This window comes from Salmo salar, chromosome ssa16 (assembly GCF_905237065.1).
Source record: "Salmo salar chromosome ssa16, Ssal_v3.1, whole genome shotgun sequence".
Classification (NCBI taxonomy): domain Eukaryota; kingdom Metazoa; phylum Chordata; class Actinopteri; order Salmoniformes; family Salmonidae; genus Salmo; species Salmo salar.
The window spans coordinates 87,016,117-87,033,324 of NC_059457.1; the positions used below are offsets into that span (position 1 = coordinate 87,016,117).

General features: G+C 43.9%; 1 protein-coding gene across 2 annotated transcripts in view; it reads left to right on the forward strand.

The window, feature by feature from the left end:
- LOC106598090 (zinc finger protein OZF-like) overlaps positions 1 to 17,208 on the forward strand; it is a 139,892-nt gene that overhangs the window by 93,185 nt on the left and 29,499 nt on the right. The window contains exon 5 of one of the 2 annotated variants that reach the window (XM_045696751.1): positions 7,103 to 9,465. The exons of the other annotated variant lie outside the window; for it this stretch is intronic. Coding sequence (XP_045552707.1) covers positions 7,103 to 8,457 — 1,355 coding nt within the window. The 3' untranslated portion in view covers positions 8,458 to 9,465. Of the gene's footprint in view, positions 1 to 7,102; positions 9,466 to 17,208 lie in introns of those variants that run through there. 2 annotated transcript variants of the gene reach the window in all.

The following is a 17,208-nucleotide window of genomic DNA, read 5'->3' on the forward strand; positions in this document are numbered from 1 at the left end:
TGTCCTCCAACTGGTGGTTTAGTTCCATCTGTCCTCCAGGTGATCTGTCCTCCAACTGGTGGTTTAGTTCCATCTGTCCTCCAGGTGATCTGTCCTCCAACTGGTGGTTTAGTTCCATCTGTCCTCCAGGTGATCTGTCCTCCAACTGGTGGTTTAGTTCCATCTGTCCTCCAGGTGATCTGTCCTCCAACTGGTGGTTTAGTTCCATCTGTCCTCCAGGTGATCTGTCCTCCAACTGGTGGTTTAGTTCCATCTGTCCTCCAGGTGATCTGTCCTCCAACTGGTGGTTTAGTTCCATCTGTCCTCCAGGTGATCTGTCCTCCAACTGGTGGTTTAGTTCCATCTGTCCTCCAGGTGATCTGTCCTCCAACTGGTGGTTTAGTTCCATCTGTCCTCCAGGTGATCTGTCCTCCAACTGGTGGTTTAGTTCCATCTGTCCTCCAGGTGATCTGTCCTCCAACTGGTGGTTTAGTTCCATCTGTCCTCCAGGTGATCTGTCCTCCAACTGGTGGTTTAGTTCCATCTGTCCTCCAGGTGATCTGTCCTCCAACTGGTGGTTTAGTTCCATCTGTCCTCCAGGTGATCTGTCCTCCAACTGGTGGTTTAGTTCCATCTGTCCTCCAGGTGATCTGTCCTCCAACTGGTGGTTTAGTTCCATCTGTCCTCCAGGTGATCTGTCCTCCAACTGGTGGTTTAGTTCCATCTGTCCTCCAGGTGATCTGTCCTCCAACTGGTGGTTTAGTTCCATCTGTCCTCCAGGTGATCTGTCCTCCAACTGGTGGTTTAGTTCCATCTGTCCTCCAGGTGATCTGTCCTCCAACTGGTGGTTTAGTTCCATCTGTCCTCCAGGTGATCTGTCCTCCAACTGGTGGTTTAGTTCCATCTGTCCTCCAGGTGATCTGTCCTCCAACTGGTGGTTTAGTTTCCATCTGTCCTCCAGGTGATCTGTCCTCCAACTGGTGGTTTAGTTCCATCTGTCCTCCAGGTGATCTGTCCTCCAACTGGTGGTTTAGTTCCATCTGTCCTCCAGGTGATCTGTCCTCCAACTGGTGGTTTAGTTCCATCTGTCCTCCAGGTGATCTGTCCTCCAACTGGTGGTTTAGTTCCATCTGTCCTCCAGGTGATCTGTCCTCCAACTGGTGGTTTAGTTCCATCTGTCCTCCAGGTGATCTGTCCTCCAACTGGTGGTTTAGTTCCATCTGTCCTCCAGGTGATCTGTCCTCCAACTGGTGGTTTAGTTCCATCTGTCCTCCAGGTGATCTGTCCTCCAACTGGTGGTTTAGTTCCATCTGTCCTCCAGGTGATCTGTCCTCCAACTGGTGGTTTAGTTCCATCTGTCCTCCAGGTGATCTGTCCTCCAACTGGTGGTTTAGTTCCATCTGTCCTCCAGGTGATCTGTCCTCCAACTGGTGGTTTAGTTTCCATCTGTCCTCCAGGTGATCTGTCCTCCAACTGGTGGTTTAGTTCCATCTGTCCTCCAGGTGATCTGTCCTCCAACTGGTGGTTTAGTTCCATCTGTCCTCCAGGTGATCTGTCCTCCAACTGGTGGTTTAGTTTCCATCTGTCCTCCAGGTGATCTGTCCTCCAACTGGTGGTTTAGTTCCATCTGTCCTCCAGGTGATCTGTCCTCCAACTGGTGGTTTAGTTCCATCTGTCCTCCAGGTGATCTGTCCTCCAACTGGTGGTTTAGTTTCCATCTGTCCTCCAGGTGATCTGTCCTCCAACTGGTGGTTTAGTTCCATCTGTCCTCCAGGTGATCTGTCCTCCAACTGGTGGTTTAGTTCCATCTGTCCTCCAGGTGATCTGTCCTCCAACTGGTGGTTTAGTTCCATCTGTCCTCCAGGTGATCTGTCCTCCAACTGGTGGTTTAGTTCCATCTGTCCTCCAGGTGATCTGTCCTCCAACTGGTGGTTTAGTTCCATCTGTCCTCCAGGTGATCTGTCCTCCAACTGGTGGTTTAGTTCCATCTGTCCTCCAGGTGATCTGTCCTCCAACTGGTGGTTTAGTTCCATCTGTCCTCCAGGTGATCTGTCCTCCAACTGGTGGTTTAGTTCCATCTGTCCTCCAGGTGATCTGTCCTCCAACTGGTGGTTTAGTTCCATCTGTCCTCCAGGTGATCTGTCCTCCAACTGGTGGTTTAGTTCCATCTGTCCTCCAGGTGATCTGTCCTCCAACTGGTGGTTTAGTTCCATCTGTCCTCCAGGTGATCTGTCCTCCAACTGGTGGTTTAGTTCCATCTGTCCTCCAGGTGATCTGTCCTCCAACTGGTGGTTTAGTTCCATCTGTCCTCCAGGTGATCTGTCCTCCAACTGGTGGTTTAGTTCCATCTGTCCTCCAGGTGATCTGTCCTCCAACTGGTGGTTTAGTTCCATCTGTCCTCCAGGTGATCTGTCCTCCAACTGGTGGTTTAGTTCCATCTGTCCTCCAGGTGATCTGTCCTCCAACTGGTGGTTTAGTTCCATCTGTCCTCCAGGTGATCTGTCCTCCAACTGGTGGTTTAGTTCCATCTGTCCTCCAGGTGATCTGTCCTCCAACTGGTGGTTTAGTTCCATCTGTCCTCCAGGTGATCTGTCCTCCAACTGGTGGTTTAGTTCCATCTGTCCTCCAGGTGATCTGTCCTCCAACTGGTGGTTTAGTTCCATCTGTCCTCCAGGTGATCTGTCCTCCAACTGGTGGTTTAGTTCCATCTGTCCTCCAGGTGATCTGTCCTCCAACTGGTGGTTTAGTTCCATCTGTCCTCCAGGTGATCTGTCCTCCAACTGGTGGTTTAGTTCCATCTGTCCTCCAGGTGATCTGTCCTCCAACTGGTGGTTTAGTTCCATCTGTCCTCCAGGTGATCTGTCCTCCAACTGGTGGTTTAGTTCCATCTGTCCTCCAGGTGATCTGTCCTCCAACTGGTGGTTTAGTTCCATCTGTCCTCCAGGTGATCTGTCCTCCAACTGGTGGTTTAGTTCCATCTGTCCTCCAGGTGATCTGTCCTCCAACTGGTGGTTTAGTTCCATCTGTCCTCCAGGTGATCTGTCCTCCAACTGGTGGTTTAGTTCCATCTGTCCTCCAGGTGATCTGTCCTCCAACTGGTGGTTTAGTTCCATCTGTCCTCCAGGTGATCTGTCCTCCAACTGGTGGTTTAGTTCCATCTGTCCTCCAGGTGATCTGTCCTCCAACTGGTGGTTTAGTTCCATCTGTCCTCCAGGTGATCTGTCCTCCAACTGGTGGTTTAGTTCCATCTGTCCTCCAGGTGATCTGTCCTCCAACTGGTGGTTTAGTTCCATCTGTCCTCCAGGTGATCTGTCCTCCAACTGGTGGTTTAGTTCCATCTGTCCTCCAGGTGATCTGTCCTCCAACTGGTGGTTTAGTTCCATCTGTCCTCCAGGTGATCTGTCCTCCAACTGGTGGTTTAGTTCCATCTGTCCTCCAGGTGATCTGTCCTCCAACTGGTGGTTTAGTTCCATCTGTCCTCCAGGTGATCTGTCCTCCAACTGGTGGTTTAGTTCCATCTGTCCTCCAGGTGATCTGTCCTCCAACTGGTGGTTTAGTTCCATCTGTCCTCCAGGTGATCTGTCCTCCAACTGGTGGTTTAGTTCCATCTGTCCTCCAGGTGATCTGTCCTCCAACTGGTGGTTTAGTTCCATCTGTCCTCCAGGTGATCTGTCCTCCAACTGGTGGTTTAGTTCCATCTGTCCTCCAGGTGATCTGTCCTCCAACTGGTGGTTTAGTTCCATCTGTCCTCCAGGTGATCTGTCCTCCAACTGGTGGTTTAGTTCCATCTGTCCTCCAGGTGATCTGTCCTCCAACTGGTGGTTTAGTTCCATCTGTCCTCCAGGTGATCTGTCCTCCAACTGGTGGTTTAGTTCCATCTGTCCTCCAGGTGATCTGTCCTCCAACTGGTGGTTTAGTTCCATCTGTCCTCCAGGTGATCTGTCCTCCAACTGGTGGTTTAGTTCCATCTGTCCTCCAGGTGATCTGTCCTCCAACTGGTGGTTTAGTTCCATCTGTCCTCCAGGTGATCTGTCCTCCAACTGGTGGTTTAGTTCCATCTGTCCTCCAGGTGATCTGTCCTCCAACTGGTGGTTTAGTTCCATCTGTCCTCCAGGTGATCTGTCCTCCAACTGGTGGTTTAGTTCCATCTGTCCTCCAGGTGATCTGTCCTCCAACTGGTGGTTTAGTTCCATCTGTCCTCCAGGTGATCTGTCCTCCAACTGGTGGTTTAGTTCCATCTGTCCTCCAGGTGATCTGTCCTCCAACTGGTGGTTTAGTTCCATCTGTCCTCCAGGTGATCTGTCCTCCAACTGGTGGTTTAGTTCCATCTGTCCTCCAGGTGATCTGTCCTCCAACTGGTGGTTTAGTTCCATCTGTCCTCCAGGTGATCTGTCCTCCAACTGGTGGTTTAGTTCCATCTGTCCTCCAGGTGATCTGTCCTCCAACTGGTGGTTTAGTTCCATCTGTCCTCCAGGTGATCTGTCCTCCAACTGGTGGTTTAGTTCCATCTGTCCTCCAGGTGATCTGTCCTCCAACTGGTGGTTTAGTTCCATCTGTCCTCCAGGTGATCTGTCCTCCAACTGGTGGTTTAGTTCCATCTGTCCTCCAGGTGATCTGTCCTCCAACTGGTGGTTTAGTTCCATCTGTCCTCCAGGTGATCTGTCCTCCAACTGGTGGTTTAGTTCCATCTGTCCTCCAGGTGATCTGTCCTCCAACTGGTGGTTTAGTTCCATCTGTCCTCCAGGTGATCTGTCCTCCAACTGGTGGTTTAGTTCCATCTGTCCTCCAGGTGATCTGTCCTCCAACTGGTGGTTTAGTTCCATCTGTCCTCCAGGTGATCTGTCCTCCAACTGGTGGTTTAGTTCCATCTGTCCTCCAGGTGATCTGTCCTCCAACTGGTGGTTTAGTTCCATCTGTCCTCCAGGTGATCTGTCCTCCAACTGGTGGTTTAGTTCCATCTGTCCTCCAGGTGATCTGTCCTCCAACTGGTGGTTTAGTTCCATCTGTCCTCCAGGTGATCTGTCCTCCAACTGGTGGTTTAGTTTCCATCTGTCCTCCAGGTGATCTGTCCTCCAACTGGTGGTTTAGTTCCATCTGTCCTCCAGGTGATCTGTCCTCCAACTGGTGGTTTAGTTCCATCTGTCCTCCAGGTGATCTGTCCTCCAACTGGTGGTTTAGTTCCATCTGTCCTCCAGGTGATCTGTCCTCCAACTGGTGGTTTAGTTCCATCTGTCCTCCAGGTGATCTGTCCTCCAACTGGTGGTTTAGTTCCATCTGTCCTCCAGGTGATCTGTCCTCCAACTGGTGGTTTAGTTCCATCTGTCCTCCAGGTGATCTGTCCTCCAACTGGTGGTTTAGTTCCATCTGTCCTCCAGGTGATCTGTCCTCCAACTGGTGGTTTAGTTCCATCTGTCCTCCAGGTGATCTGTCCTCCAACTGGTGGTTTAGTTCCATCTGTCCTCCAGGTGATCTGTCCTCCAACTGGTGGTTTAGTTCCATCTGTCCTCCAGGTGATCTGTCCTCCAACTGGTGGTTTAGTTCCATCTGTCCTCCAGGTGATCTGTCCTCCAACTGGTGGTTTAGTTCCATCTGTCCTCCAGGTGATCTGTCCTCCAACTGGTGGTTTAGTTCCATCTGTCCTCCAGGTGATCTGTCCTCCAACTGGTGGTTTAGTTCCATCTGTCCTCCAGGTGATCTGTCCTCCAACTGGTGGTTTAGTTCCATCTGTCCTCCAGGTGATCTGTCCTCCAACTGGTGGTTTAGTTCCATCTGTCCTCCAGGTGATCTGTCCTCCAACTGGTGGTTTAGTTCCATCTGTCCTCCAGGTGATCTGTCCTCCAACTGGTGGTTTAGTTCCATCTGTCCTCCAGGTGATCTGTCCTCCAACTGGTGGTTTAGTTCCATCTGTCCTCCAGGTGATCTGTCCTCCAACTGGTGGTTTAGTTCCATCTGTCCTCCAGGTGATCTGTCCTCCAACTGGTGGTTTAGTTCCATCTGTCCTCCAGGTGATCTGTCCTCCAACTGGTGGTTTAGTTTCCATCTGTCCTCCAGGTGATCTGTCCTCCAACTGGTGGTTTAGTTCCATCTGTCCTCCAGGTGATCTGTCCTCCAACTGGTGGTTTAGTTCCATCTGTCCTCCAGGTGATCTGTCCTCCAACTGGTGGTTTAGTTCCATCTGTCCTCCAGGTGATCTGTCCTCCAACTGGTGGTTTAGTTCCATCTGTCCTCCAGGTGATCTGTCCTCCAACTGGTGGTTTAGTTCCATCTGTCCTCCAGGTGATCTGTCCTCCAACTGGTGGTTTAGTTTCCATCTGTCCTCCAGGTGATCTGTCCTCCAACTGGTGGTTTAGTTCCATCTGTCCTCCAGGTGATCTGTCCTCCAACTGGTGGTTTAGTTCCATCTGTCCTCCAGGTGATCTGTCCTCCAACTGGTGGTTTAGTACCATCTGTCCTCCAGGTGATCTGTCCTCCAACTGGTGGTTTAGTTTCCATCTGTCCTCCAGGTGATCTGTCCTCCAACTGGTGGTTTAGTTTCCATCTGTCCTCCAGGTGATCTGTCCTCCAACTGGTGGTTTAGTTCCATCTGTCCTCCAGGTGATCTGTCCTCCAACTGGTGGTTTAGTACCATCTGTCCTCCAGGTGATCTGTCCTCCAACTGGTGGTTTAGTTTCCATCTGTCCTCCAGGTGATCTGTCCTCCAACTGGTGGTTTAGTTCCATCTGTCCTCCAGGTGATCTGTCCTCCAACTGGTGGTTTAGTTCCATCTGTCCTCCAGGTGATCTGTCCTCCAACTGGTGGTTTAGTTCCATCTGTCCTCCAGGTGATCTGTCCTCCAACTGGTGGTTTAGAATCTACAGATGTGGTATTCATATTCAGATGCTAGATAGTCATAGTAGAATTCATGTTGGTACAACAATATCCAATATCTAGTCATGTATCCATGCCCTTGTATGAGTGTGGTATTGTGTGTAGGCCAATGATACAATCTCAATTTAATCCATTTTAAATTCAGGCTGAAACACAACAAAATGTCAAGGGATGTGAATACTTTCTGAAGGCAATGTATATGAAGTCATATGTATATCTCATCAACTGACTGGTTCTTCTGATGTTGTTCACACAGGACACCGTGTTGAGACATTCTCTACATCCAGAGAGCAACAGCAGGAAGATCACAGAGCTAAGAGGTCTCACCACTGCCCACATTGTGAGGAGATTTTCCCAATTCTATCAAAGCTAAAAATACACCTAAAAATGCAAAGAAGAGAGAATCTGTATTCCTGCACTGACTGTGAGAAGAGCTTCACAACATCAAGAGCTCTGACAGTTCATCAGAGAGAGCACACTGGAGAAAAGCCTTACTCCTGCACTGACTGTGGGAAATGCTTCAATAGATCATCTAAATTAACCATTCATCAGAGAGTGCACACAGGAGAGAAGCCTTACTCCTGCTCTGACTGTGGATCGAGTTTCTCCCAATATGGCCACTTAAAATCACACCAACGTATACACACCGGAGAGAAGCCATACTTCTGCGCTGACTGTGGGAATAGCTTCACAACATCGAGGGCTCTGACAATTCATCAGAGAGTGCACACAGGAGAGAAGCCTTATTTCTGCTCTGATTGTGGAAAGAGTTTCTCCCGATTGGATACCTTAAAAAATCACCAATTAATACATAAAGGACAGAAGCCTTACTCCTGCTCTGACTGTGGGAAATGCTTCATTAAATCAGCTAAATTAACCATTCATCAGAGAGTGCACACTGGAGAGAAGCCTTACACCTGCTCTGACTGTGGAGAGAGTTTCTCCCGATTGGATGCCTTAAAAAGTCACCAACTAATACATAAAGGACAGAAACCTTACGTCTGCTCTGACTGTGGGAAAAGTTTCTCTCAACTGGGCAACTTAAAAACCCACCAACGTATACACTCAGGAGAGAAACCATTCTCCTGTTCTGACTGTGGGAAAGGATTCTCCGTATCGGGCAACCTAAAAACCCACCAACGTATACATAAAGGAGAGAAGCCATTCTCCTGCTCTGACTGTGGGAAGAGTTTCTCCATGTCAGGCAACTTAAAAACCCACCTACGTATCCATAAAGGAGAGAAGCCTTACTCCTGCTCTGACTGTGGGAAATGCTTCAAAACATCAGCAGAGGTAAATGTTCATTGGAGAACACACACAGGAGAGAAGCCTTACCACTGTGACTGTGGGAAAAGTTTCTCCAGATTGAATACCTTAAAAACCCACCAACGTATACACACAGGCGAGAAGCCATTCTCCTGTTCTGTCTGTGGGAAGAGTTTCTCTGTATCGTGCAACCTAAAAACCCACCAACGTATACACACAGGAGAGAAGCCATTCTCCTGCTCTGACTGTGGGAAGAGTTTCTCCATATCGGGCAACCTAAAAACCCACCAATGTATACATAAAGGAGAGAACCCTCACTCCTGCTCTGATCGTGGTAAATGCTGAGGTAAACGTTCATCGCAGAACACACAGGAGAGAAGCCTTACCACTGTCACTGTGGACAAGAGTTTCTCCAGATTGAATACCTTAAAAACACACCCACATATACATAAAGGAGAGAAGCATCATCCGTTCTCTCAGACCAGCTAAGATTAATGTCACTCCATCACTTAATTCTCATCTCATGAAGGAAGTAGTAACAGTTCATTTGATCAAAAGAAGAAAGCATAGCACACTGTTGTTTCTCACTGTGCAGTGGAAAGGGAACGTTTTCTACAAAGTTAGCCTCTACTTTACTGATCAGTGTGTTTTGTTAGCTTCGACTGTAGAGATATTGAGATCACCATGGATTTGCCCTTAGGGTTGAATACCCTCTGCGGTGTCTCTCATTGAAACAATAAAGTCTGAGGGTTGACTGTGGTAGTACTGCTTTCATCTAAAGTTTTCTGTGGGAATGAGTTAGTAGACACAACATGTATCAGATAGAGATGATGTGATGATCAGTTTTCTGTGGGAATGAGTTAGTAGACACAACATGTATCAGATAGAGATGATGTGATGATCAGTTTTCTGTGGGAATGAGTTAGTAGATACAACATGTATCAGATAGAGATGGTGTGATGATCAGTTTTCTGTGGGAATGAGTTAGTAGATACAACATGTATCAGATAGAGATGATGTGATGATCAGTTTTCTGTGGGAATGAGTTAGTAGACACAACATGTATCAGATAGAGATGATGTGATGATCAGTGTTCTGTGGGAATGAGTTAGTAGACACAACATGTATCAGATAGAGATCATCACATCATCAGTTTTCACCATACATTTGGCTGGATTATTTGTTGCTACTAATTACTATTTGTTTAATGATACACAGGCTATGAAACGACTATATGTTTATTAAGTTGTCTTTTTAAAACTACATTTGTTATTTTAGTCATTGATGATGAACATGTTTGGATAACTGCATTGATCTGCCAATACATTTTCTATGTGTATTTGTGTTGGTCAATCTCTTCTCTTTTGTATTATTCTTGTGTACAGCTGGCTGGAGTGTTTATGGACATATTCCATCTCTCCCTATCCCAGTCTGTTGTACCCACTTGCTTCAAGATGTCCACTGTTGTTTCTGTACCCAAGAAAGCGAAGGTAACTGAACGAAATGACTATTGCCCTGTAGCACTCCCTTCTGTCATCATGAAGTGCTTTGAGAGACTAGTTAAGGACCATATCACCTCCACCTTACCTGACAACGTAGACCCACACAATTCACTTACCGCCCCAACAGATCCACGGACGGCACAATCGTCATTGCACTGCACACCGCCCTATCCCACCTGGACAAGAGGAATACCTATGTGAGAATGCTGTTTAGTGACTACAGCTCAGCTTTTAACACCATAGTGCCCTCCAAGCTCGTCACTAAGCTCAGGGCCTTCGTTCTGAAATCTTCCATGTGCAACTGGGTCCTAGATTTACTGACGGGCCGACCCCAGGTGGTGAGGGTAGGCAACACCTCCACCACACTGATCCTCAACACGGGGGCCCCCCAGGGGTGTTTGCTCAGTCCCCTCCTGTACTCCCTGTTCATCCATTCCTGAGTAGCCATGCATGACTCCAACTCAATCATCAGGTTTGCTGACGACACGACAATAGTAGGCCTGATTACCAACAGCAGCGAGACAGCCTACAGGGAGGAGGTTAGAGCCCTGGCGGCGTGGTGCCAGGAAAATAACTTCTCCCTCAACATCAACAAAACCAAGGAGCTTATTGTGGACTACAGGAGACAGAAGAGGATGCATCTTCCTCGACGGGTGTCAAAAGTTTAAAGTTCCTTGTGTGCACATCACTGAGGACCTGAAATGATCTCGCCTCACCGACATCATGGTGAAGAAGGCGCAACAGTGCCTGGCTCCTAACACCCTGACAAACTTCTACAGATGCACCATTGAGAGCATTCTGTCGGGCTGCATCACCGCTTAGTACGGCAACTGCTCCTCAACTACATTGCTCTCCAGAGGGTGGTGCGTACAGCCCAACGCATCATCAGGGCCACGCTGCCTGCCCTCCAGGACATCCACAACACCTGATGTCAAAGGAAGGCCAAGAAAATAATTCAGGAGTCTGGTGCTTGCATGGACTACCTGTCCCATTGGACAACCTTACAGATGTATATTTATTATGTATCCCCATTAGCTGCTGCTAAGGCAGCTGCTACTCTTACTGGGGTCCAGCAAAATTAAAGCAGTTATACTTTTTTTAAACATTATAATACATTCACAACAGATTTCACAACATATCAAGTGTGTGCCCTCAGGCCCCTACTCTACGCCCACATATCTACTACACAAAATCCATGTGTACGGTACGGGTCAAAAGGTCACAACACAACTGATTGCTCAAACGCATTTAGAAGGAAATAAATTCCACAAATTAACTCTTAACAAGGCACATCTGTTAATTGAAATGCATTCCAGGTCACTAGCTCGTGAAGCTGGTTGAGAGAATGCGAAGAGTGTGCAAAGCTGTCATCAAGGCAAAGGGTGGCAACTTTGAAGAATCTAAAATATGTTTAGATTTGTTTAACCCTTTTTTGGTTACTACATGATTCCATATGTGTTATTTCATAGTTTTGATGTATTCACTATTATTCTACAATGTAGAAAATAGTAAAAAATAAAGAAAAACCCTTGAATGAGTAGGTTTGTCCAAACCTTTGACTGTATATCATAAATGTTGACCTTTTTCTTTGCCCTGCATCAGTCCACCATCTTCAAAGGCTGATCGGGAAACTTGGTGGCATAGCAGTATTTAATATTTTATTACTAACAAACATCAAAGAAAAGACGAATAGTCAAATGCAAAAAAGCAAACAAACTGTTTCCATTGGAGTCCTACACAAACAGATCATAATCATTAATAATACTACAAACTGTTTCCATTACCAGGAGTCCTACACAAACAGATCATATTCATTAATAATACTACTATTATAATACTTTTATAAATTCATTTATAAAGTGAAAAAAAGTTTGGTTTTGAATCAGATCATTTCAAATCAAATCAGGTGTAGACCTTACTGTGAAATGCTTACTTGCAAGCCCTTAATGGAACCTTTATTTAACTAAGCAAGTCAGTTAACCTGTTTAGGATAGGGGGCAGTATTTTCACGGCCGGATAAAAAACGTACCCGATTTAATCTGGTTATTACTCCTGCCCAGAAACTAGAATATGCATATAATTAGTAGATGTGGATAGAAAACACCCTAAAGTTTCTAAAACTGTTTGAATGGTGTCTGTGAGTATAACAGAACTCATATGGCAGGCCAAAACCTGAGAAGATTCTATATGGGAAGTGCCCTGTCTGACCATTTCTTGTCCTTCTATAGCCTTTTTATCGAAAATAGAGGATCTCTGCTGTAACGTGACATTTTCTAAGGCTCCCATGGGCTCTCAGAAGGCGCCAGAACGGGGAATGATGACTCTGCAGTCCCTGGGCGAAAAACAGTAGGGGTTTTGGAAAGTGGTCCTTCTGAGAACAATGACAATGGTGCGCGCGTGCATGTGAAGACTCCATTTTCTATTTTCAGTGTTTGAACGAAAACAAGTTCTCCCGGTCGGAATATTATCGCTATTTTACGAGAAAAATCACATAAAAATTGATTTTAAACAGCGTTAGACATGCTTCGAAGTACGGTAATGGAATATTTTTACATTTTTTGTCACGATATGCGCCGGCGCGTCACCCTTCCGATAGTGTCTTGAACGCAAGAACAAAACGCAGCTATTTGGATATAACTATGGATTATTTGGAACCAAAACAACATTGGGTGTTGAAGTAGAAGTCCTGGGAGTGCATTCTGACGAAGAACAGCAAAGGTAATCCAATTTTTCTTATAGTAAATCTGAGTTTGGTGAGTGCCAAACTTGGTGGGTGTCAAAATAGCTAGCCATGATGGCCGGGCTATCTACTCAGAATATTGCAAAATGTGCTTTCACCGAAAAGCTATTTTAAATCGGACACCGCGATTGCATAAAGGAGTTTTGTATCTATAATTCTTAAAATAATTGTTATGTTTTTTGTGAACGTTTATCGTGAGTAATTTAGTAAATTCACCGGAAGTTTTCGGTGGGTATGCTAGTTCTGAACATCACATGCTAATGTAAAAAGCTGGTTTTTGATATAAATATGAACTTGATTGAACAAAACATGCATGTATTGTATAACATAATGTCCTAGGAGTGTCATCTGATGAAGATCATCAAAGGTTAGTGCTGCATTTAGCTGTGGTTTTAGTTTTTGTGACATTATATGCTAGCTTGAAAAATGGGTGTGTGATTATTTCTGGCTGGGTACTCTGCTGACATAATCAAATGTTTTGCTTTCTTGGTTTGAAGGGCACTTGCGCAATAACTCAATTCGCCTTTGCACGACTTCTAAACAACGCGATTGTTAAAAACTTGCAAAGGGTGAAGTCTACTAATCTTAGTCTACTCTGTTAATAGCATTCCAGTTTTGGGAACAAAAAACTGTATTGAGATCAGATGTTTCTTCGATGAGAAAATGCAAAATCTCGGCCAAAATCCATCTCTTTCCATCTTCTCCCATTGCCAGACAGAATGGAAACGCCAAGCGGATGCTTCACATTTATACATCCGGTGAAATATCTGTCTCATTGTTCTATCTGTGATGTCGCTGTTGAAACTGTGGTCGTGGGGGAACAGGAAGTAAAAAAAAATTACAAAGAAAGCCGCAGAACTGTGCTGTCGAAACGATAGCTTTTGTATTACTACAGGTTTGTAATAGCACGTTTAAACCTAATTTCGAAAGAATATGTCATAACATATCAGGTAACAAATCCGTCTATTATCATGTTAGGTCTAACGTTTGGTAAAGGTTTTATGTGATATTTTTTTCCTGTTAAACCGAATGAGTGAAGGACGCGATAAAAAAAAAGTTATTTTACAAGTCACATAGCTAGAGACGTTGGTTTGTCTAAGTGAATGTACATCATTTCATCAAGGTCATTTCATAAAGGATCCATTTATTTGACATTTCTAAATTAGTGACGTGAGCTGGTAAAATGGCGGCGCCAACAACTGCGTCACCAGACTTCAGTACAGGCAGTGCGGATGCATCAGAGACAGTGAGTAGATGAGCGGTCGGAAATCCCGCTAACTGCTCCGGCGTTCCACGTCCTTTCCAAATGATCTGCTAAAAACTGCACTTAGTTTACAGGAAAGAAAATTGCCGCTCCATTCATTAAAATCACAATGCAACCAACACTCATCTATTTTTGTGACTACATGGACCTACCATTTGGTTTTGAAGTATTGAAACCAAGCCATATGATTTGAATTAAAAGTTTTTAATAAACATGAAAAGGTGAATGTAAGAAGCGCTCGTCATTTCAAATAGGCTACATGTCATATTAAACAGCATATAAACACTCTAAATAGGCTACATGTCATATTAAACAGCATATAAACATTCTAAATAGGCTACATGTCATATTAAACAGCATATAAACACTCTAAATAGGCTACATGTCATATTAAACAGCATATAAACACTAAATAGGCTACATGTCATATTAAACAGCATATAAACACTCTAAATAGGCTACATGTCATTAAACAGCATATAAACACTATAAATAGGCTACATGTCATATTAAACAGCATATAAACACTCTAAATAGGCTACATGTCATATTAAACAGCATATAAACACTCTAAATAGGCTACATGTCATATTAAACAGCATATAAACACTCTAAATAGGCTACATGTCATATTAAACAGCATATAAACACTGACTAGACTACATGTCATATTAAACAGCATATAAACACTCTAAATAGACTACATGTCATATTAAACAGCATATAAACACTCTTAAATAGACTACATGTCATATTAAACAGCATATAAACACTCTGAATAGGCTACATGTCATATTAAACAGCATATAAACACTCTAAATAGGCTACATGTCATATTAAACAGCATATAAACACTCTAAATAGGCTACATGTCATATTAAACAGCATATAAACACTCTAAATAGACTACATGTCATATTAAACAGCATATAAACACTCTAAATAGACTACATGTCATATTAAACAGCATATAAACACTCTAAATAGACTACATGTCATATTAAACAGCATATAAACACTCTAAATAGGCTACATGTCATATTAAACAGCATATAAACACTGAATAGACTACATGTCATATTAAACAGCATATAAACACTCTAAATAGACTACATGTCATATTAAACAGCATATAAACACTCTAAATAGACTACATGTCATATTAAACAGCATATAAACACTCTGAATAGGCTACATGTCATATTAAACAGCATATAAACACTCTAAATAGGCTACATGTCATATTAAACAGCATATAAACACTCTAAATAGGCTACATGTCATATTAAACAGCATATAAACACTCTAAATAGGCTACATGTCATATTAAACAGCATATAAACACTCTAAATAGACTGCATGTCATATTAAACAGCATATAAACACTCTAAATAGGTCAGGAGCCAGACAAAGAGCCTAAGAAGGAAATTAATAATTATATTATTTCAATTATTTATTTCAAGGCTATAGCCAACAAAGAAATACATTGTGAAGCAATTGCGAGTGCGACACTAGACTGGTAGGGACATTAAGCACTCAGCATTTTAATAGCATTTAGTTGTATTAAATCAGTCTATAATAATATAGAATATACAGTGCAGTCTGTGGCTTCTGGTTCACGTGATGGTGCCGCGCTTGCAGAGCCGCTGGGGATGGCAAACACCTTTTTGGCCACTCTTGCCAAGCTGGGCAGGGATGCAGAGTTGTTGTTTTTCTTCCTATAGGTAGGCCTTAAAGTGTTTAGGCAAAATAACCCAAACAAAATATAAAGCTCCTTGAAAGTGTGAATATGCCAGGCCTATTGGGCCGAAATCAATTATGGCCTCTTGTATAGATAATAGAACCAAAATGAAGGAAACTTTTAAGATATCTGATTTTTAGTTTATAAATACTTTGCTAAAATGACACACTTCATTAGCTACCCACCTCGTTCCTTTCTTTTAGCATGTGCATGTAGTAAGTACACCATCATGCTTTCAGGATATGTCTTTTCAGATTCCACAATGGTTCTTTAGTTGTGGACATTACATCACAAGAAATGGCTCTTGGTCCTCATCTTTGTAAGTCACCTTGACTTTGCACCTGTGTTTTTTTTTTATCAGTTTCTTTATGAAAATATTTAGCGAACTCCATGACTGTAGCTAAAGCAAGGGGTTATAGCAGCACACAAGTAGACTACCAATACATGCTGGGCCCTGAGCTCATGAAGTGAGCGCTACTGGAGTGAAATTGGAGCGGGCGAGAAGGCTGACACTCCAGCCGGTGGGAATCTTGGTCCGTGCTCCAGTCAAAATGAGCTTGCTCTTACTCTGATCAGAGAGAGAGACAATTTCACGGTTGCACTACTGTTTTGAAGCTGAATGTAATGATTATCAGTTTTCTACATGTGTAATAATATTCAGACACATTCAGTTGTTTCTGTCTTGATCTATAATTGTTAATATGGTGTGAACAGGAAATACAATTGTGTGTGACTGAAATAATAGTTAAGACAAGGTTATCCAGGAAAATAGCACATAGTGCTGCTTAAAACATACTAACTTTGTACTAAATGGATTTTGAGTCATTTATTTGAATTCAGGAAATCTACTCTAGGATAAGTGTACTTACGTTGTGTAATTTTAAAGTGTGTACTTTGTGTCTAATGTGAATTAATTAATGTTTTGTTCTCAATGCTTAGGTACCTGATCTATTGAAGTGAGAATTGAACAAGAAAAAAGATAATATATTTTTAGAGAATAAAGAAAGTGACGGAAATGTCAAGACAATAACTTTTTGTGTCTGTTTCTCATTGTTACTACAGGACGACAAGAACTAAGTCTGAGGCGGGTAACATTAATAGTGAGGACAAACCCAGCCTGCCTCTCTCATTCCACACTGTGTCCAAACCTACAGACACTGGGTCCTGATTGTGACAGTGGAGCCCAGTTTGCACTGCAGGATCCAGAGATGGCATCAGTGAAGCTGGAAGACTGCAGTCAAACACTGGAGCTGAATGTCAACATTAAAGATGAAGAAGAGGAGGAGAAGATTGGAAAATCTGTTAATCATGGTAAGAGCAGGTTCTAAGTTCCCTTCATAAGTTAGACCTCCATAAGTTATGACCCAGTCTATTACTAGGTTGAATTCTGTCATTCTGACATCACATCCCTGAAGAACAACAGACTGCACAACAAAGCTTGTGTTGTTCGTTCCAACTTCCCACTGGGCATGAAAAGGTGCTGTAGAACTGTTTCATGATGAAAGGTAGATGTTATTTCATGCGACTGAGACTTGCCTGGTTTGACACCAGTAAAGGGAGCATTTTATTCACTGGGTTATCTGGAGTCCTCAGAGAGTAGACTAAAGAAGAGAAGTAGACAAACTGCCAGTGTTTTAAAGTTCTATGAAATGAGTCTGTGTAGTTACTAACCCTTGTGATAGTGAGAGGAGGATGATATGAAATGAGTCTGTGTAGTTACTAACCCTTGTGATAGTGAGTGGAGGATGATATGAAATGAGTCTGTGTAGTTACTAACCCTTGTGATAGTGAGAGGAGGATGATATGAAATGAGTCTGTGTAGTTACTAACCCTTGTGATAGTGAGAGGA